The following is a 23,504-nucleotide window of genomic DNA, read 5'->3' as shown; positions in this document are numbered from 1 at the left end:
GACAGTGACTAATGTTGTTACCAGGGAGTCCTCCCTCCCAGAGCTCCCCAGATGGTGGCAGACTGCTTCCAAAATGGTGGCAGGCCACTTCCAAGATGGCAGCAAGCCTCGTGTTCTCTGACCTGGGGTTCTTAGCCTCACGGATTCCAAGGAATGGAATCTTGGGCTGTGCGGTGAGTGTTATAGCTCTATCAGAAGCTGTAGATCACAGAAGAGAATGGTGGAACCCAGTGACTAGTGTTCAGCTCAATTAGGATGAACCCAGGCACTTAGCTATGCAGGAACAATGGCAAGCCTTTAGCCCAATCAGGAGTGGCAATGGGCATCTTGCTGGATCAGGTACACAGTGGACACCCTGCTGGATCTAGAGGGATGGAAGTCAGTGGCGGGTCTGTGATGGCAGCAAACAGCAGTGGTGGATGGTGAGCGAAAGCTCAGCTCCAGCTGTAACAAACATGGACCAGAAGAGTGCAGTTGCAAGATTTAATAGAGTGAAATAGAGTGAAAACAGAGATCCCATACAAAGGGAGGGGACCAAAAGGGGTTGCTGCTGCCGGCTCAAATGCCTGGGTTTATATCACAATCCTTGTCCCTCCCGCTGTGGTCTCAGGTGATAGATGATTGGCTATTTCTTTAACTCCTGTTTTTGCCTAATTAGCATTTTAGTGAGCTCTCTGATTGGTCAGGTGTGAGCTAAGTTGCAAACCCCATGTTTAAAGGTGGAAGTGGTCACCTTCCCAGCTAGGCTTAGGAATTCTTAGTCGGCCTAGGAAATTCAGCTAGTCCTGTCTCTCAATGTCCTATGACCCCAAAGCCCTGATTAAATCAAGAGACTCATTTTTAAAAAAAATCAAAACAAAATTGTCACATTAAAAAATGGTATTGATGAATAGAGCACTGCTATAAAAATACCTGAAAATGTGGAAGCAGCTTTGGAACTGGGTAACAGGCAGAGGTTGGAAGAGTTTGTGGAGGCCTCCATGTGGTGTTAAGCCTGCAGGCATACAGAATGCAAGGGTGAAGGAAGCTTGGCAGCCTCCACCAAGATTTCAGAGGATGTGTAAGAAAGCCTGGGTGCCCAGAAAGAAGCCTGTTGCAGGGGCAGAGCCCTCACAGAGAACCTCTAATAGCAGGGTTTTGAGTGCAAATATGGAGTTAGAAGCCCCACACAGAATCCCTACTGAGGCAATGCCTAGTGGAGTTAAAGCTCCCTGAGGCCTCCCTAGAAGCTGAGCTGATGCCAGCACTATGCTTGTACAGCCTGCAGAACCATGAGCTGATTAAACCTATTTTCTTTACAAATTACCCAGTCTCAGGTATTTCTTTATCACAATGTAAGAACTGCTTAATATAAAAAATTGGTACTGAGGAATGGGGCGTTGTTATAAAGATACTTGAAAATGTGGAAGCAGCTTTGGAACTGGGTAGCAGCGGTTAGAAAACTTTGTAGAGATCAGAAGAAGATGGGAAGATGAGGGAAAGTTTGAAATTTATTAGGGACTGGTTATTTTAATCAAAATGCTGATAGTGATATTGTAGCAGGACGAGAGGCAGACAAAACTCCTCAGACACCGAGTTAAAGAAGGAAGGAGTTTATTCGGCAAGGGGCATAGGCAAGACTTCTCTCTCAAGAGCCGAGCTCCCGGGGTGAGCAATTCCTGTCCCTTTTAAGGGCTCACAACTCTAAGGGGGTGCATGTGAGAGGGTCGTGATTGATTGAGCAAGCAGGGGGTAAGTGACTGGAGGCTGCATGCACCGGTAATTAGATCGGAACAAAACAAGATAGGGATTTTCACAGTGCGTTTCTAAACAATGTCTGTAGTCTATAGATAACAGAACCAATTAGGTCAGGGATCGATCTTTAACTACCAGACCCAGGGTGCAGCACCAGGCTGTCTGCCTGTGGATTTCATTTCTGCCTTTTAGTTTTTACTTCTTCTTTCTCTGGAGGCAGAAATTGGGCATAAGATGATATGAAGGGTGGTCTCCTCCCTTAATAAGGACAGTTAAGTCCAGGTTGCCAGGATATCAGATGGCAATGAGAAACTTACTGGGAACTGGAGCAAAGGTCACTCTTGTTATGCCTTAGCAAAGAACTTGGCTGCATTGCATTTGTGCCATAAGAGTTGGTGAAGTTTCAACTAAAGAGTGATTTAGGATATCTGGCAGAAGAAATTCCTAAGCAACAAAGCATTCATGATGTTACCTGGCTGCTTCTAACCGTTTACAATCAGATGCAGGAGCAAATAAATGACTTAAAGTTGGAATATTTAAATAGTAAGTAGAGCATAAAAGTTTGTAAAAATTTGCAGCCTGGCCAAGTGACAGAGAAATAAAGCTTTTTTGGGAAAGGAATTCAAGCAGAATTTGGAGCAACCATTTGCTAGAGATATTTGCATAACTAAAAAGGAACCAGGTGCTAATAGCCAACATAATGGGAAAAGGGCCTTAAAGACATTTCAGAGATTTTTGAGGCAGCCCTTCCCATCACAAGCCTAGAGGCCCAGGAGAGAACGATTCCGTGGGCCTGTTCTGGGGACCTACTGCCATGCACAGCCTTGTTCCCCATCTCCTGGCTACTCCAACTCCAGCTGTGGCTCAAAGGAGCCAAAGTACAGCTCAGGCTACTACTTCAGCGGGTGTGAGCCATAAGCCTTGTGGTTTCCATGTGGTGTTAAGCCTACAGGCACACAGAATGAAAGATTGAAGGAGGCTTGGCATCTTCTACCAAGATTTTAGAAGATGTGTGAGAAAGACTGAGTGGCTGCTGCAAGGGCAGAGCCCTCATGGAGAAACTCTAATAGGGCAGTGTGGGTTAGAGGCCCCACACATATTCCTTACTGGGGCACTGTCTAGTGGAGCTGCAAGAAGGAGATCACTGTTCTCCATGCCCAAGAATGGTAGATCCACCAACAATGTGCAACCTCAGTGTGGAAAAGACATGGGTGGAGCTGGTCAAGGCTTTGGGAGCCCACCCCTTGCATCAGTGTGCCCTAGATATGGGACATGGAGTCAAAGGAGATTATTTTGGCACTTTAAAGTTTAATTACTTCAGAGCCAAGCATGGTGGTCCATGCCTGTAATCCCAGCATTTGGGAGGCTGAGGCAGGAGGATTGCTTGAGGCCAGGAGTTTGAAACCAACCTGGGCAACAAAGTGAGACCCCCACTTGAAAAAAACAAACAGATTTAATGACTTCCTATACAAGTCAGGGCTCCAAACTTGTATGAGACCTGTAGTCTATTTCTTGTGGCTGATTGCTTTGTTTTGCTGTGGTTTACCCAATGCCTATAACCCATTGTATCTTGGAAGTAAATAACTTGCTTTGATTTTACAAGCTCATAGGTGGAAAGAACTCATTACCAGATGAGACTTTGGACTTTGGACTTTGGACTTGGAACTTTTCCTTGAGTTGATGCTGAAATGACTTAAGATTTGTGTGTGGGGCAGGGGGCTATTGGAAAGGCATGATTTTATTTTACAATGTGAGAAGGATGTGAAATTTGGAGGGCCAGGGGTGGAATGATATAGTTTAAATATATGTTACTCCCAAATCTCATGTTGAATTGTAATCCCCAATGTTGGAAGTGGGGTCTGATGAGAAGTGTTTGGGTCATGGGAGTGAATCCCTCATGGCTTGGTGCTGTCCTTGCAATAGTGAGTGAGCTTTCTTGAGATACGGTTGTTTAAGTGTGTTGTACCTCCCCCACCTTCCCCACTCTCTCTCTTGCTCCTGCTCTGGCCATGTGATGTGTCCACTCCCACTTCACCTTCTGCCATGAATAAAAGCTCCCTTTTATTTGTCTCTCTAGAAACTGGAGCTGATGCCAGAGCTATGCTTCATCAACCTTCAAAACTGTGCCAGTTAAACCTCTTTTCTTTATAAATTAGCCAGTCTCAGGTATTTCTTTATAGCAATGCAAGAATGACATAATACAGGGGGCTTATAACCATGGGACCAGCTCAAACCAATTAACCACTGCTTAAGTTGTTACAGATGTTGCAGAGGAAAAATTGCAAGTCATTTACCACAGCCACGAACAATGTTAACCTCCTGATTTTTAACACTACCAATCTGGCAAACCAGCTGCAGTGGCATCACCTAGGCCTAGTTAGAAAAGTCACTGAAGCTTGGTCCACCCCCAAATTGAAGAGACACATTTGAGCATTTCTTCCTGTCTCCTTGCCAGTAAACTCAAAATGAAGCTTTTATTCTCAAAAGTCAGTGCCATAGTGTTGGCTTCTATGTACATTGATCGGCAAGCCCATTGCTCAATAATACGTTTATATATTCTCATGATATTGGTTAGCATCCTTTAATTTCAACCTAAAATACTCCCTTTTGCATGCATGGTAAGGCAGATGGTGATGAATTCCTTCAGCTATTATTTGTCTGGGAAAATCTTTTGTCTCTCCTCCATTGGTAAAGAACAGTTTTGTTGAGTATAAGATTCTTGGTTGGCAATTTTTTCCTTTTAGCACTTTGAATATATCATTTCACTCTCTCAGTCTGCAAAGTTTCTGGTGAGATCTGCTAACAGTCTTATGAAGATTCCTTGGCCAGGTGCAGTGGCTCATGCCTGTAATCCCAGCACTTTGGGAGACCAAGGCAGGTAGATCACCTGAAGTCAGGAGTTTGAGAACAGCCTGGACAACATGGTGAAACCCTATCTCTATTAAAAATTAAAAAATTAACCAGGCATGGTGGTGAGCACCTGTAATCCCAGCTACTTGGCAGGCTGAGGCAGGAAAATCACTTGAACCTAGGAGGTGGAGTTTGCAGTGAGCCAAGATTGTGCCACTGCACTCCAGCCTGGATGACAGAGCAACACTGTCTCAAAGAAAAAAAAAAGGATTTCTTTCTGTTAAGCTGTATTTCTCTTACTGATTTGAAAATTATATTTGATTTTTTACTTTTGAGAACTGAGTATAATGCATCTCAGTGAAGATCTCTTTACATTTAATCTACCTAGGTTATAGGGGCTAACTTGGCACCAGGGTCCACTGGGGCCTGGGCTTGTGGGCAAAAGCCTGAAAGCAGGGGCCAGGGTTATAACTTAGATCCTCGGTCTATGATGTCTAGAGTCCTTTAGGTTTTATAGACCTAGATGTTCATTTCCCTCTCCAGATTTGGGGAATTTTCTGTTATTGTTTCTTTAAATAAATGTTCTGCTCTTTTATCTTTCTCTGCTTCTGAAATTTCCATAATGTGTGTTGGTTCACTTGATGACGTCCCATAAGTCTGCAGGTTTTCTTCACACTTTTTCATTCTTCTTTTTGTTCCTCATACTGGGTAATTTCAAATGACCTGTCTTTGAACTCACTAGTTCTTATCATTCGAATCTGCTGTTGAAGCTCTCTGAAATTTTCAGTTCAGTTATTGTGTTCTTCAGCTTCTGAATTTCATTCTTTTTAATGGTTTCTATTTCTCTGTTGAACAACTCTTTGTTTATGTATTCTGATTATCGTTTAGTTTGTGTTTTCTTGTAGCCCACTAAACTTCTTTCAGATAATTGTTTCGAACTCTTAGGCAGTTCATAGATCTGCATTTCTGTAAGGTCTGTTAATGGTGTTTTATTTTGTTCCTTTGGTGTCATGTTTTTCTGATTATCTGTAATCCTTGGGGCCTTAAATTGGTGTTTGCATATTTAAAGAAGTAGGCAGCTTTTTCAGTCTTTACAGACTGGATTCAGCAGGGAAAGCTCTTCACCAGTCAGCTTGAAGATTCTAGGTAAGCTAGCTAATGGGGTTTATCAATGGGTTTGTGATATGGTTTAAATGTTTGTCCCCTGCAAATCTCATGTTCACATGTGATTTCCAATGTTGGAAGTGGGGCCTGGTTGGAGGTCATTGGATCATGGGGGCAGATCCCTCATGAAGGGTTTAGCACCATCCCCTTGGTAATAAGTGAGTTCTTGCTCTGAGTTCATATGAGATAACTGGTTGTTTAAAAGTGTGTGGCACCTACCCCCCTTCTCTGGCTCCTGTTCTTATCATGTGACTTGCCTATTCCCACTTCACCTTCCTCCATAATTGTAAGGTTCTTGAGACCCCCATCAGAAGCAGATGCTGGAGCCATGTTGATGCAGCCTACAGGTTGATGAGTCAATTATAACTCTTTACTTTACAAATTACTGAGCCACGGGTATTTCTTTACAGCAGTGCAAGAATGGCCTAACACAGCTTGGTATTGGAGTCCTTGAGCATGCTACCCTGGTCCCTCAGCAAGTAGGTGGGCAGGTTTGGTGCTTGGATCTACAATGACCAGCTTGGAGCCTGGGTCCGTTAGGGTGGCACTGGAGCTTAGGTCCATGCAGGCAGGCCTATCATTAAGAAGGGCCTCACATTTGGGACCATGGGGATGAGCCTGGTTCTGAGTCTGTGGGCCTAGAGTCTACAGGGGTGCAATGGGAGCCAGCTTGGCCCTGGAGCAGGCCTTAAGGCTGATCTTCAGATCCAACACAAACCCTCATCCCATGAGTGCTAGTCTAGAGAATGAGACTGCAGAGGCTTACCTGGAACCTGAGGCTGTGGGACAAGGCTGAAGCCTGGGGCTTTGTGGGGATGGCCTGGTGCTGGAGCAGACCTGGAGCCTGAGGCTATGAGGGCAGACCTATTGCTGGAGTTGGCCTAGGACCTGTGTCTGCAAGGTGGCCCTAGAGCCTGGGGCTACAAAAGGCCACCTGACAATGGGAAAGACCTGGAGTCTGGAGCCATAGAAACACCTTTAGTTATACTAACTAAGAAAAAAGACTGAACTGTATAATATTATAAATAAAAGCAGAAACATTACAACTGACACTGCTGGTATACACAGGACCATAAGAAATTGTTATAATAACAATAGACCAATAAATTTGATAGCCTAGATAAAATTAGTAAATTCATAGGCATATACAACCTATCAAGAGTGAATCACCAAGAAATAGAAAATCTTAATACATCAATGACAAGTAAGGAGGTTAAATCCCCATCTAACAAAGAAAAGCTCAAGACGTGAAGGCTCCACTGGTGAATTTTAACAAACACTTATAGCAAAATGAATGTAATGCCAATTCCTCTCAAACTTTGCTGAAAAATTGAAGGAAAAGGAATACTTTCAAACTCATTTTATGAGGCCACAATTACCCTAATACCAAAACCAGAGGACACTACAAGCAAAGAAAATTAGAGGCCAATATCTCTGATGAACATAGATGTAAAACTCTTCAATAAAATACAAGCATATTGAATTCAACAGCACATTAAAAAGATTATACACTTTGAGCAAGTGGGATTTATCCCTAGAATGCAAAAATGGCTCAACATATGCAAATAAATAAGTGTGACACACTATGTTAACAAAATAATGGATAAAAATCATATGATCATCTCAATAGATACAAAGAAAGCACTAGACAAAATTCAGAATCCTTTCATGACAAAAATGCTCAACTAATTAAGTATAGAAAGAATGTACCTTTATGGTGGCCAAGATGGCCAACTAGAAGCAATTAGTATGCATGGCTCTGATGGAGAGGAACAAAAAGAACAAGTAAATACAGCATCTCAAAGTGAAACATCAGGTACTTGCATTGCATCTAATCAAGGAAATAATTTGACCCTGGAGAATGAAGAAAAGCAAGACAGCATGACGGCCCACACAGGAGCAACACAGAGCCAGGGGAATCTCCCCCACCCAGGGAAGCAGGGAGTGTATGTGCGACCTCAGGAACCCACACTTCTCCCACAAATTTTTGCAACCCATGGGCCAGGAGATCTTCTTGTGAACCCACTCCACTGGGGTCTTTTGTGGACAAACAGAGCTGTGGAGTTTCAGCAGAGTAGCTGCTCAGGCATGCATGGAGTCCTGAGAACCTTAGCTACTCAGGCTTTCTGGCAAAAGTAGCTGCAACTCCAGCAAAGTGGGAGGTTAGATCCCTGCACATACCCCTAGGAAAGAGGCTGAATCCAGGGGACTGAGCAGTGACAGCCTGCAGGCCCACTTCCATGGCACCTCACAGGATAAGACCCATTAGCTTGGAGTTCCAGCCAGCCACTGGTGTCAGCATTGCCCTTCCCAGTGATGGAGCTCCCAGGAGAAGGGGCAGGCCACCATCTTTCATCTTTGTTGTTTGAGCTACCTAGCCCCCAACCAAGCCTTCAGAATTTGGAGAGTCTTGGCTGACCACAGGCAGAAGGGACCCACCAAGAACAGCATAGCTGCTCTAACAAAATGTGGCCAAACTGCTTCTTTAAGTGGGTGCCCAATCCCATTCCTCTTCCCTGAGTAGGACTTCCCAACCAGGGCCTCCAGCCAGCCCCATTAGTGTTCTCCAGCCAACAGAGATTTTAATACACTGGGATGAAGCTCTCAGCATGAAGGGTGGGCCACCATCCTTGCTGTTTGGGCAACTTAGCTATTCCAGCATTCAGGCTTTGGGGTGTCCGAGGCAATGGGGAGCTGAAGTGGATCCCAAGCACAGCTTAGCTGCTCTATGAAATCATGGCCAGACTGCTTTTTAAAGTGGGTCCCCAGTCACATTTCTCCTCACTGGGTAGGGCCTTTCTATCGGGGTCTCAGGCCACCTCCTACAGGTGTGTTCAGGCTAGCAACAGGCCTGCACCTCCCTGGAATGAAGCTCCCAGAGGGGAGGGGCAGGTTGCCATATTTGCTATTTAACAACCTTCACTGGTGGTACCTCCAGGCACTGGAAAATCCGAGGTGACTAGGGACTGGAATGGGCCCCTAGCATACCGCAGAAGCCCTGTGGAAAAGTGGCCAGACAGTTATGTGGGTGCCCATTCCCATATCTCCTTACCAGACAGGTCCTCCAGGCTTGGCCTCCAGACATGCACCACCAGAGCTATCAAGCCAATAGCAACTCAGCAACTCCCTGGACAGAGCCTTCCAGGGCAACTGAAAACCTCTCTGCCACTGCCTCTGCAGTGGAACTACCTTTGCCACCTTTGGACTAACATAGGAGCAAAGACCCTAACTGCCTTATACACACCTCCAACAAGCTACATTTGACCCGAGAAGAGGAAGCCAGTCAATTTTCCATGGGTCTCCCACACCCCTCATTGCTCATCACCAGACAGGGAATCTCCGGCTTGGGCCCTCCAGCACAGACCCTCCATCTTGGGCTAATTGCACTGAGCAGCTGCTGACCTGCATCTTTCTGGGGTGGGGCCCCTGGGAGACAAGCAAAAGACCCTTGTCCACAACCACTACTAAGGTCCTTCCTTTGCTGCCTCCAATTTGTGGAAGGAACATAAACACTGAGATCACCCCAGAGCTGCAGTGGGCAGCCCAGGAGCACCAAGCCACGATCCACAGCCAGCACTCAAAAGGAGAGAGAAACCAATACTTTCAGAGCATTGAGAGGGAACATGGCCACAGCTGTGAGGAAACACAGGGGAGCCACACAACCAAGCAAGAGTCTACAAACTGACCAACAAACAAAAGTGCCACCTGCTGGATCACACCCCAAACCTTCAACACCAAAAATACCTCACTAACATACCCTCCTCTGAAACCAGAGACAAGAAGTCAGCTTCAAACAAAGACCCTGCACAAAGACTTGGCCCTGTGAAAACATCCAGAAAAGAAGTCTATTGATGTATTCAATCTACACTGCAGTTAAAGGAACACCAACACGCAGAGATGAGAAAGAACCAACGCAAGAACTCCAGTAACTCAAGTGGCCAGATTGTCATATGTCCTCCAAATGGCACACCAGTTATCCAACAAGAGTTGTTAACCAGGCTGAAATGGCTGGAATGACAGAAATAGAGTACAAAATATGGATAGAAACAAAAATCTTCCAGATTCAGAAGGATGGCAAAACCCAATGCAAGGAAAATAAGAATCACAATAAAGCAATACAGGAGCTGAAGGACAAAATAACCAGTATAAAAAGGAACCTAATGCATCTGGCAGAGCTGAATAACATAATACAATAATATCACAAGTATTAACCACAGAATAAATCAAGCTGAGGAAAGAATCTCAGAACTTGAAGACTGGAAATAGGAACACTTTTTACACTGTTGGTGGGACTGTAAACTAGTTCAACCACTGCGGAAAACAGTGTGGTGATTCCTCAAGGATCTAGAACTAGAAATACTATTTGACCCAGCCATCCCATTACTGGGGATACACCCAAAGGATTATAAGTCATGCTGCTCTAAAGACACATGCACACGTATGTTTATTGTGGCACTATTCACAATAGCAAAGACTTGGAATCAACCCAAATGTCCATCACTGACAGACTGGATGAAGAAAATGTGGCACATATACACCATGAAATACTATGCAGCCATAAAAAAGGATGAGTTCGTGTCCTTTGTAGGGACATGGATGCAGCTGGAAACCATCATTCTCAGCAAACTATTACAAGAACAGAAAACCAAATACCACATGTTCTCACTCATAGGTGGGAATTGAACAATGAGATCACTTGGACACAGGAAAGGGAGCATCACACACCGGGTCCTATTGTGGGGAGCGGGTAGGGGGCAGGGATAGCATTAGGAGATATACCTAATCTAAATGACGAGTTAATGGGTGCAGCACACCAACATGGCACATGTATATATATGTAACAAACCTGCACGTTGTGCACATGTACCCTAGAACTTAAAGTATAATAATAATTTTTTAAAAATCCTATTGTCTGCGAAATAAAAAGCTATTCCACCATGGTCAATTAGGCTTTATTCCTGGGTTGCAAGGTTGGTTCCATATACACAAATCAATAAATGTGATTCATCACATGAACAGAACTAAAGATAAAAACCACATGATTAATAGACACAGAAAGTGCTTTTGACAAAATGCAACATTCTTTCATGTTAAAAATTCTCGATCAACTAGGTATTGAAGGAACACACATTAAAATAGTAAGAGCCATCTATGACAAACCCACAGCTAACATTGCTGAATTGGCAAAAGTTGGAAGCAAATCCTCTGGAAAACAAGCACAAGACAAGGACGCCCTCTCTTGCCACTTCTATTCAACATAGGATGAAGTACTGGCCAGAGCAATAAGACAAGAGAAAGAAATAAAGAACATCTAAATAGGAAGAGAGGAAGTCAAACTATGTCTGTTTGCAGACAACATGATTCTATATCTAGAAAACCCTATAGTCATGAGCCAAAATCTCTTTGAGCTGATAAACAACTTCAGCAAAGCTACAGGATACAAAAATCAATGTACAAAAATCACTAGCATTCCTATACACCAACAAGATCCAAACCGAGAGCCAAGTCAGAAAGGTAATCCCATTCACAATTGCCATAAAAAGAATAAAATACCTAGGAATACAGCTAACCAGGGAGGTAAAAGATCTCTACACTGAGAATTACAAAACACTTCTCAAAGAAATCAGAAAAGACACAAACAAATGGAAAAACATTCCATGCTCATGAAGATGAAGAATTAATATTGTTTAAATGGCCATACTGCCCAAAGCAATATACAGATTAAATTCTATTGCTATCAGACTACCAACAACATTCTCCATAGAACTAGAAAAAAAGCTATTTTTAAATTGATACAGAGCCAAAAAAAAAAGAGCCCAAATAGCAAAAGCAATCTTAAGCAAAAAGAACAAAGCTGGAGGCATCACATTACTCACTTCAAACTATACTACAGAGATACAATATCCAAAACAGCATAGTACTGGTTAAAAAAACAAACAAACAAACAAACAAACGAACAGGTACATAGGTAAATGGAACAGATTAGAGAGACCAGAAATAAGGTCACACATCTATGACCATCTGCTCTTCAACAAAGCTGACAAAAACAAGAAATGGAGAAAAGACTCCCTATTTAATAAGTGGTGCTGGAATAACTGGCTAGCCATGTGTGGAAGACTGAAACTGTTGAAACTGGACCCCTTCCTTACACAATATATAAAAATCAACTCAAGATGGATTAAAGACTTAAATGGAAAACCCAGAAGTATGAACACCCTGGAAGACAACTAGGAAATACCATTCTCGACATAGGAATAGGCAAAACTTTCATGACCAAGACACCAAAAGCAATCACAACAAAAGAAAAAATTGACAAACAGTTATCTAAATAAGAGTCTCTGCACAGCAAAAGAAATATTGACAGAGTCACAGACAACCTACAGAATCAGACACATTTTTGAAAACTATGCATCCGACAAAGGTTTAATATCCAGCATGTATAAAGAACTTAAACAAATGTACAAGAAATAAAAAACTACGCCATTAAAAAGTGGGCAAAGGACATGAACAGACACTTTTCAAAATAAGGCATATATGCAGCCAACAAGCATATGAAAAAAAGGTCAACATCACTGATCATTAGAGAAATGCAAATCAAAACCACAAAGAGATATTATCTCATACCAGTCAAGATGGCTATTATAAAAAGCCAGAAAAATAGCATGCTGGTGAGGTTGCAGAGAAAAGGGAATGCTTATATGCTGTTGGTGGGAGTGTAAATTAGTTCAATCACTGTGGAAAGCAGTATGGCAATTTCTCAAAGAGCTAAAAGCAGAGCTACCATTCAACCCAGCAATCTCATTACTTGGTATATACCCAGAGGCATATAAATCATTCTACCATAAAGACACATGCACATGAATGTTCACTGCAGCTCTATTTACAATAGCAAAGACATGGAATCGACCTAAATGCCCATCAATGACAGATTTGATAAAGAAAATGTGGTACATATACACTATGGAATACTATGCAGCCACAAAAAGAATAAGGTTTTGCCTTTTCTGGGAACATGGATGGAGCTGGAGGCTGTTAATCCTTAGCAAACTAATGCAGGAACAGAAAACCAAAAACCGCATGTTCTCATTTATAAGGGGAAGCTAAATGATAAGAACTTATGAATGTAAAGAAGGAAAGAACAGACACTAGGATCTACTTTAGGGTGAATAGTGGGAGTAGGAAGAGGTGCAGAAAAGATCACTATTGGGTACTGGGCTTAATACCTGGGTGATGAAGTAATCTAGTTTAATTTACCTAGAAATGGTAGTTTACCTATGTAACAAACTTTCGCATGTATCCCTGAACCTAAAATAAAAGTTGAAAAAAGAAAGAAAGAATGTACCTCAACACAATAAAGGCCTTATATGACAAGCCCACAGGTAACATTGAAAAGCTGAAAGCATTTCCTGTACGATCAGAAACAAGACAAGAATGCTCACTCTTGCCACTTCTAACACGGTGGGAAGTTCTAGCCAGGGCAATTAGGCAAGAAATAGAGATAAAAGATATCCAAATTGGAAAGAAAGACATAAAATAACCTCTGTTTACAGATGACATGATGTTATACAAAGAAAACCAAAGACTCCACTTGAAAAAAAAAATACAGAAATGAGTTGTGTTTCTACCTACTAACAATTCACTATACAAAAAAGAAATCAAAGAAACAATCTCATTTACAATAGCTACCCCCAAAATACTCAGGAATAAATTTAACCAAGGAGGCAAAAGACCTATCCACTGAAAACTATAAAACGTTGATAAAAGAAATTGAAGATGACACAAATAAATACAAATATATATATATAGTGTGTGTGTGTGTGTGTGTGTGTGTAATGTTTATGGATTAAAGTAATATTGTTAAAATGTCTTTACTACCCAAAGCAATCTATACAGTCAATGAAATTCTGTCAAAATTCTAATGCCATTTTTCACAAGAGTTTAAAAAAATCTAAAATCTATATGGAACCACAAAAGACCCTAAGTAGCCAAAGCAATCTTCAACAAAAAGAACAAAGCTGGGGCCCTCACACTACTTAATTTCAAAATATAGTAATCAAAACAAAGCTGTGGCAATCAAAACATCCTATTATAATTAAAACAAAGCTATAGTAATAAAACAATATGCTACTAGCATAAAAATGGACATAAAGACCAATGAACAGAATAATAAACCCAGAAATAAGGCTACACATTTATAGTCAGTTGAACATAGAATATACAAAGAGAAAAGGATAGTTTCTTCAATAACGGTGTTGGGAAAACTGGATATCCACATGCAGAATAATGAAATTGGGCCCTTATCTTTAAAAAAAAAATCAACTCAAAATGGATTAAATAGTTACATGTTAGGCCTAAAACTGTAAACTACTAGAAGAAACACAGGGAAAATCTTGATCTGGGTGATGATTTTTTATGACACCAAAAGCATAGGCCACAAAAGCAAAAATAGACAAACATGGTTACCTCAAACAAAACATATCCTGCATAGCAAAAGATGCAATCAATAGTGAGAAGAGACAACCTATGGTGTAGGAGAAAATATTTGTAAATCATACATCTCACAAGGGGTTAATATCCAAAATACACAAGGAACTTAAACAACTCAAGAGCAATTAAACAAATAACCCGACTAAAAAATAGGCAAAGGACCTGAACAGACATTTCTCAAAATAAGACATACAGGTTTCTTTATGACAAGAATATGAAAGAATGCCCAACATCAGTAATTGTCAATGAAAGGCAAATCAAAACCACAATGAGATATTATCTCATACCTGTATATTATCAAAAAGACAAAAGATATCAAGTGTTGGCAAGAATGTGGAGAAAAAGTAACTCTTGTACACAGTTGGTGGGAATGTAAATTGGTACAGCCATTATGGAAAACAGGATGGAAGTTCCCCCCAAAAATTAAAAATAAGAACTATCATATAATCCATCAAGTTTCTGGGTATATATCTGTTACATTCTGATAGTTTATGTTCCCACAAAATTGATGTTTTTAATGTGATGATAAATCTTCATGCTTAATGTGATGATAACAGAAGGTGGGGCTCTTGGAATGTGACTAGGTCATGGGGGTAGTGACCTCATAAATGTGATTAGTGCCCTTATAAAAGAGGCTCAATAGGAAGTTTAAAAACAAAAATAAAAGAGACGCAAGAGAAAACCCTTGTCCCTTTCACCATGTGAGGTTAGAGTGAAAAGATAGATGTCTATGAGGAAGTGGGCCTTCACTAGACACTGAATCTGCCAGTGCTTTGGACTTCTCACCCTCCAGAACTGTAGGAAATAAATTTCTGTTGCTTATAAGTCATGCAACTTACAGTATTTTGTAATAGCGGTCCAAACTAAAAGAGAAAATTGGTACCAAGAACTGAAGGTGCTGCTGTAATAAATACCTAAAATATGCAAGCAGTTTTGGAACTGGGTGATAAGTATAGGCTGGAAGTGAGAGGTCTGTGCTAGAAAAAGCCTGTATTGCTATGAATGGACCATTAAGGATGATTCTGCTGAAGTTCAGAAAGCCTCAGTTTTCTTAGTGAATACCTAAGTAGATATACCAATAACTTAGGTTATTGGTAGAAATATGGCTGGTAAAGACCATTCTGATGAGGTCTCACCAGAGATAAACGAAGGATGTGTTATTTGGACAATGGAAGAACAGAAATCCTTATCATAAAGTGGCAAATAACTTGGCTGTGTTGTGTTCTTGTTCCAGTATTTTGTGGAAGGTAGAATTTGTGAGTAATGAAATTGGGTATCTGGCTGAGGAAATTTATAAGCAAAGTGTTGAAGGTACAGTGTGGCTTCTCTTCACTGCCTATAGTAAAATGTGAGAAGAGAGAAATGAAAATGGATTTGTTAGTTAAAGGGAAGTAGAACTGAAACATTTAGAAAATTCTTAGTCTGTCCATATTGGAAAAAGATAAGAAAGCTTTATCAGAAGAGAAAATGATGTGGCCTATTGATCATTTGATAAAGAAAATTAGTATGGATCAGCCATCTCAATGGAAGTCATGTGCTATTGATCAAGGCAGTGAGCCATCTAAACCCAAGTGAGGACCTATTGTCCAGGACAATGGAAAAATGACCCCAAAGGCATTTCAGAAATCAGTAGGGCTGACTGCCGTCACAGAATGCTAGGGCCTGTGGGATCAGAACAATTTCAAAGGAGGGGCCACTGCTGCCTAGAGTTACCTCACATTGTGGACTCTGCTCCCCACACTCTGTTGCCATGCTGCTCGGCTCCCCTAGGTGCTGCTCTGGCAGGCTCTGGTGTGGTGTGTGCTGAGCTCAGCAAAGCTGTGGGGACAGGCAGAGCTTTGGAAGCTGGACTACTACCAAAAAGGGTCCAAAAGGCAGGACCTCCATATCAGTGGGCCTTGAGAGCATCAAGCCAAAAAAGATTATTCTTGAGCCATAGGGTTTTGGACTTGCGTGGTAACTGTCACTCCTTTATTCATTTTTATTTTTCCCTTTCAGAATGAGAATGTCTATCTTATGCCTGTCCCACCATCATATGTTTGAGGCTCATAATTTACTTGATTTCACTGATTCACAACTGGAAAGCAATTTGCCTCAGAATGAATTATACCTTAAGTCTCACCCATATCTGATTTAGATGATAATTAGATGAGACTTTGGAGTTACATGTGAAAATTGATCCTTAAACAAGATTGTTGAGGCTACTGGGATGAAAGTAATGTATTTTGCATGTGATAAGGGCATACATTTTGGGGAAACAGGAACAGAATGTTATGGTCTAAATGATTACATTCCCCCAAAATTCATATGTTGAAATCCTCACTCCCAATGTGATGGTATAAGGAGGTAGGCCCTAGAGAAGCGATTAGGTCATGGGGTCAGAGCCTCCAGAAATGAAATTAATGCCCTCATAAAAGAGGCCGAAGAGAGACCCCTGAATATATATTCCACTGAATATATATATTCCAGTGGATAAAGATATATTTCATTTCCTTTAGGTATTAGTCCATTCGGACTGCTATAAAAATACCATGAACTAGGTGGCTTATAAACAACTATATATATATATATTATATATTATATATATATATTCCACTGAAATATATCTTTATCCATTGTGAATAATGCTGCAATGAGCATTATTATAGAAATATCTGCACTCCCAGGCTCACTGCAACATTATTCACAATAGCCAAGATATGGAAATAACCCAAGTGCATCCATGGACAGATGAATGGATAAAGAAAATGTGGTGCACTATTAACATTCCATTAACAATGGAACATTATTCAACCTTGAAAAAGAAGTAAATCGTGTCATTTGCAACAATATCAATTAACCCAGAGGACAGTATGCTAAGTAAAGTAAGCTAAGCACAGAAAGACAGGCACTGCTTGATCTCACTTCCATGTGGAAATTGATAAAGTAGAATGCACAGAAGCAAAGAATAGAATGTTGGTTGCCAGGGGCTGGGTGTTAGGGGAAATGGGGAAATATTCGTCAAAGGGTACAAAACTTTAGTTATGCAGGATGAATAACCTCTGGAGATCTAACATGCAGCATGAAAACTATACTTAATAATACTGTATTGCATTTTTGCAATCTGCTAAGAGAGTAGACCTTAAATGTTCTCACCATACCAAAGAAAATAGTAACTGAGAGGTGCTAGAAGTGTTAATTACCTTGATTTAATTATTTCACAATGTATATGTGTATATATACACATATATATTAAAAATCACATTATACACATTAAACATATTTAATTTTTATTTATCAGTGATACCTTAATAAAGCTAAAGGGAGGTACGTATTTCTGTAACTATCTTGCAAAATACAATTCATCACATTAACAAATCATAGTAAATTAAGAAGAATACAACTTCCATTACTACCAAAAGAAATGCCATATTTTTGAAAGTATCTGCAAAATCCTATTTAAAACATCTGCAAATATATTTTCTTCAGCTTCTTCCCTTATATTTTTTATTTTTTCATCACATTTTATTTTTAATAATTTTATTCTTTCCTCCTTTTCTGCCTCTGATTTATGCTCATCCTCTTTTACTAGTTTAATTTCTTCACTTAATAGATCAGTGTAGATTTTCCTCAAAATCTCTTCCCGTTGTTTCAGCCTTTCCTCTGTGTCCTTGTATATGGCGTCAGAAAAGTAGGCCCCTTTGTTGCACTGCACCATTTTCTCTATCAGCTCCACCAGCTCCTGCACTTGACCTTCCTTCTCTGCCTCACTGGTTTGGTTGCTGTTGCTAAAGGCACAGCAGCGGTTCCCGCACTCCTGGACGATGCTTTTTAGGCTCACATCCGCATCTGCTATGAAGTCACTCAAGCTCTGGCCCTCCAACTCTTCTTTGCGAGTGAACAAAATGACCATGTGTTTCATGGCTGGCTTCCCAAAGACAGCCTTGATCAATCCAACAGTTTTCTGCTCTTCCTCTGTGTAGCGGCCCAGCTGCAGAACCAGGACAATAGCATGGGGCCCTGGGCAGGAGGAGATGACGCAGCGGCTGATTTCCCTGCAGGTGGTTTCCAGCCTCTCCTTGTTGTCAAAGAGCCCTGGAGTGTCAACAACAAGAAGGTCTCTCCCCTGCCATTCCCGGGATGCTTTTTGACAGGTCTTGGTAACAGCTTGGGCAGCAATTCTAGACTCAAAGATTTTCTTTCCAAGGATGGTGTTCGCTGTTCCACTTTTCCCACTTCCAGTTTTCCCTACCAGAACGATCCTCAGAGAGCGGTCCTCACTCTCAGCCATGCTCACGTCAGGAGGCTCTGGAACTTGGGCACGTACAAGACCTTAAAGAGGGGAAGATAGGAAAAAAAGCCAGTTTTGGTAAGTGGGATCCATTCCCAAACTTCTTTTCTGCTTTCTCTTTCTTCTGAAAATTTGTAACATCCTATTATCCATATTAATCCCAGTAAAGACAGAAGGATGAAATAGTCCGATTAATATGGAAGAAATAATAGAGAAAGCAGTTAAAGAGTTTCCCACAAAGCAGTACCAGGTATAGATGGTTTCACAGGGGGATTCTATTGAACCTTTTAAGATCTGAGCATCTCAAAGCTACCTAAAACTGCTCCTGGCCATATAAAAAGAAGGAAAAAGTTACATTTTTTTCTATGAAGCAAGTATATTGATTCTAAAGGCTGACAAATATTTCATCAATAAAGAAAACTACAGATGTGTCTCATTTGTGAATATTAATATAAAAATCCTAAATAAATTATTAGACACTAATAAATAATAGACTGTGATTAAGTGTGATTTATTTCAGAAATACTATGGTGGGTCAACTATGAGAATGCTGATTGTTACAACACATCCCATTAATAGGTTAAGAAGAAAATTAGCTAGATGCAGGAAAGATATTTGGCCAAATTTAACACGGATTCGTGTTTAAAGTAGTTTGTAGAACAGAAAAAATATATATTTCTTTAACATGATTTTATATAAATATAATTTTTTAATTTTGTCATCTTTATTTTTTCTGTAACTAAAATAGTTGATTATAAAGTTCATTTGGATGAAGAAAAATGCAAGTTAGCCTAGACAATCAAGGAAAAGAAGAACAGGGAAAGACTAGCTCCACCAGACAACTAAACATTATAATCTCTATAATTAAAGCAGTATGATATTGGTGAGTGAATAGAGACAGGCCATGAAACAGAAACAGAATTCACAAATAGGCCATTGCTCATTTTACATTCATTTATATTCAATTCAATTACATTAACTTACATTCTGTGAAGCAACACCTCATACCAATGGGAAAGATGATAGACACTTTTATTAGCAACACTGAAATAACTATACCACCATATAATTGAATGCAATTTTATCTTTAAAATGTCATACAAATTCCAAATAGATCAGAAATGTAAATGTAAAAACTAGCCCATATAAATAATAAGAGAAACACGGGTAAATTTTTTGTAACCTGGGAGTGGAGAGGATGTTAATAACTAAGATTTAAAATAGTATAAGGAAAAGACTGACAAGTTTGATTACACAAAAATCTAAAAAATTATGTAAGCCATACAACACCATAGATAAAACACAAGTATCAAAGTAGGAAAACATTTTTTCCAATTTATCTCAAAGACGGCTACTTTTCCTATTGTATGAAGAATATCTAAAAGTAAAGAAACAAAAGACCAATGACTTGATAGAAAATTGGGCAAAATGTAAATACACGGCCAAGGAAAAAAAATGCAAATTACCCTTGAATACATAAAAAGATATCCAAGTTCATTCACAATAGAGAAAAATAAATTAAAAACATAGAAAAATAAAAAATTCTCAGAGATAACTCTTTCTCAACTATAGGTATGGCAAAAATCCACACATTTCCCAGCATAATCTGGTGGCAAAGGTATGGGGAAAGCAGGTAATTTCCTGCATGACTAGTGTGAAGGGGAAAAACAACCTAACACCTATAGAGGAGAAAGTAGCAATACCTTGAAAAATTACACATGCATTTACTCTTTGATTATCAATCCCAATTTTAGGATTTATCCCAGCGCTGCACTGACAAAAATACAGAAAGAAATATGCATGTGGTTATTCATGTAGTACCATTAGTAATAGCAGAAGATCAAAACCCTATCAGATGGCCATCAGTGGGGACCAGTTGAATAAACTAAGGTATATTCATACAGAAAAGTACTATCCAACTGCAAAAAGGAATGAGAAATAGATCTATATACCAGTATGAAGAGATCTCTGGGATATACTGTTAAGTGAAAAAAGCCAAGTGAAGAAAATAACGTATCTTTTACTACCATTTATATAATAAGAAGGCATATTAGTTTTATGTATAAATAATTTTTATGTGCATGTGAAAAAGCAATGGCAGAACCATTTGAAAACTAAACAAATGAAAGAATTATTTATATGAAGATGGGAGGAACAAGGTACAAGGGACAGGAACAGAAAATGGTCATTAGACTTCTTTGAATATCCTTTGTTTTTGCAAATTTGATCTTGAGACCATTTCAATAGTTTACATAATTGTACAATAAAAATTATATTTTAAAACACCAGTAAAAGTTAAAAGAAATGGAACAAATAAACCTAATTGTATTTTGTGTCAAGGATGAACCACACAAAGATTTGTCCTGAGAGGCTTGAAAATGTAGTATTAATAATTTCACTCTGTGTGTGTGTGTGTGTGTGTGTACTGTTTTGAAGTCCATCTAAAAGGCATAAACCATGGTCAGCCAAGTAGCAATGGGTGCACTTAACACCCAGATTGTGATCTTCAAATGGCATTTCCCACAGAAGAAATTAGGACTACTAGGAAAAAGTACTGATTCCAGGTCTGGGCCAGTAAACATACAAGTTTAGCCTACAACATCTTTCATACTAGAAAGCAGGGATGTTATCAAAAATTACTTAGTTTTATCAGAAGAACTTGGAAGCTATCTTAAAGAGGTTCCAACTGGACAAAGATGGAACAATTTGAGCATCATTAATAAAGATTGTTCCAATGGATTAAAATATACCAAATATATTGAAATCCAGTAGTTTATAACAACACCATGTTCCTGAAAGAAGTTAATTGCTCCCTTGGAAGTATGCTAGGAAAATGACTCATCATTCTGAACATTGACAACTAAAGTGAAAGAAGCATTTATTTTGTCTTTCACACATCTCATCTTTTAACTATATCTCACAAAAGTGAAAGAATCGCTGAATGAAAGTTCCTTTGCATAGGACTATTCCATCTAATAAATGAATAAAGAATGACAGAATATCATCTTTTGGTAACTTTTAATGAAACAAATTCATTCTAGACAATCATTAACATCTGCTAACATCACAAAAAGAGAGGCACTCAAATATTATGTGCCTTCTAATGGAAGTTTAGGATAGCATCTATGAAGTGTTCCCACTAAAAAAACAAAGTCAAACTTTAATCTGATCCAACCTCCCCATTAATATAAATTCACACAAAACACTGGAGCTAGAAGTGAATGTTAAATGACATCGTTAGGATGCATTCAGCAGTATGAATACTGTCCAGTTCTGTTGGACAAAAGACCTTCCCTTCCTTAAACAAAGAAATTTAACACAACATTAAGTGAAACTTAAGAGATGTCAAACAATTGTAATATATGAATTTTACTTAGATCCTACCTCAAACAATTTTAAAAATTATGAGATCTTCAGGGAACTCTGAATACAACTGGTAGTATTAAAATTTATAATTGTCTTTTGAAGCCTGTTTATGAAATTGTGGAAATGCTTTTAAATGGCCTTTATCTTTCAGAGACACATATGCAAACATTTACTGATAAAATGATGTAAGGTCTGACATTTGCTTCAAAATAATCTGATAGAGTTGAGAATAGGAGCAGATAGTTGAACAAGACTGGCATAAATTGATAACTGTTAGATTGTAGTATAGGTACAAGGAAGTTCCTTATATTATTTTTTACCTTTGAATAAGTATAAATTTTCCACAAATAAAAAAATGAACCCATGTATAGTGTAACTACTATCGAGTATATACTGCATATCAGAACACCCTGATAAAACATGTTTTGTATATCTCGTTTACTCTTCAAAAATACTCTACAGTGAAACTAATTTTATTATTCTAATTTTTTAAATGAGGAAGCTGGTGTGGCTCAAAAGTTCTAGGAAACATGCCTCTGGTCACTGTGCTAATAGGTATTGGGCAGAGAAGACATTCGATTCAAAGTCTGTCTGACTCTACCATGCTCACTCTTAACCATGCACTCTACCACCTGTTCTTGGTTACTCTCAGGCCATGATTCTAAATTTTCATTGACATGGCATCAGCGATAGATCAGTGGAGGGCAAAGGAGATGATCCACACTTTCTGCAAAAAAGTGAGCTGGGAGCCAGCCTGTGATAAGGGAACCGTGAGGAGGGCTCTGCATTTCTCATGGACTTTTCCATCTCTCCCATATTGAGAAGCCAAACGTGAGAGAGACAGTCAGAAAAATCACTTTAAAACTTTTTCAAGTGGTTCTTGGAAGATCCAGAGGACCTCCAGCTAAGAGAAAGGCTGAGCAGTGACAAAAGCATTTACAACAGAGGTGGACAGTTCTAAACTGTGGCCAGACCCACCAGTTCTAGAAAATTTTGTAAGCTCCTTGAGATTTAGTTCCCTCCGCTATAAAAAGGGAAAATAAAACCAACCTTGCAGGGTTGTCTTAGGCTTTCATAGAGTGATTTCTATAAAGGTCTTTTATAGCAACTCTTTTTGTATTGAATGGTGGAGCAGCCCCACAAGTTACACTGTTAGGGACACAGTTTGTCTCTGCTTAATGCTGGAAAAAGTCAGCAGACTGAATTCTAGTGTTCCTCTACCATGAGTGATCTGGGTACCCCTTAGATTTGGGATTCTGGGTTAGGATTCTGGGTACCCCTTGAATTGGGATTCTGATTCTTTTTCAGTAAGAAGAAGGACTTAGACAGGTGGACCCTAAATTGCCTGTTACCTCTACAAATCTGCCTTAGGAGCTCTTAATTTCTTATGCAGGTTATCAGGCAACACTCTATGTCTATCAAAACAGCCAGTGAGTGGAGGGTGCACTATGCAGCCACCTGTGTCCTGTTACATATGAGATGCATAGACTCCGCAAACACATCTCCTCACTGCCCTTTCTTCTCACCCCTCCCACAGCACCTTCTATGCAGTGCTGCTGGCACAGTGCCCTGTCCCTCCTCAGGGCAGAGTCCACTCCACCCACACACCCTGTCCTCACTGCCCTTCACAGCC

The 23,504-nt window shown here is 39.8% G+C and overlaps 1 protein-coding gene across 1 annotated transcript; it reads right to left on the bottom strand.

The window, feature by feature from the left end:
• Nucleotides 1-17,401: 17,401 nt before the first annotated feature.
• LOC113223239 (GTPase IMAP family member 7-like) lies at nt 17,402-18,827 on the bottom strand. The gene has a single exon (XM_026452751.1). The coding sequence runs from the start codon at nt 18,503-18,505 to the stop codon at nt 17,627-17,629; it is 879 nt and encodes a 292-aa protein (XP_026308536.1). The 5' UTR covers nt 18,506-18,827; the 3' UTR covers nt 17,402-17,626.
• Between the last annotated feature and the right edge of the window lie 4,677 nt (nt 18,828-23,504).

Source organism: Piliocolobus tephrosceles, unplaced genomic scaffold (assembly GCF_002776525.5).
Source record: "Piliocolobus tephrosceles isolate RC106 unplaced genomic scaffold, ASM277652v3 unscaffolded_40190, whole genome shotgun sequence".
In the NCBI taxonomy this organism is placed as follows: domain Eukaryota; kingdom Metazoa; phylum Chordata; class Mammalia; order Primates; family Cercopithecidae; genus Piliocolobus; species Piliocolobus tephrosceles.
This window is presented reverse-complemented; position numbering and strand designations above follow the sequence as displayed.

Coding starts and splice junctions, on each gene's coding strand:
- LOC113223239 (XM_026452751.1), bottom strand. CDS start 18,505: ATGGCTGAGAGTGAGGACCGCTCTCTGAGGATCGTTCTGGTAGGGAAA.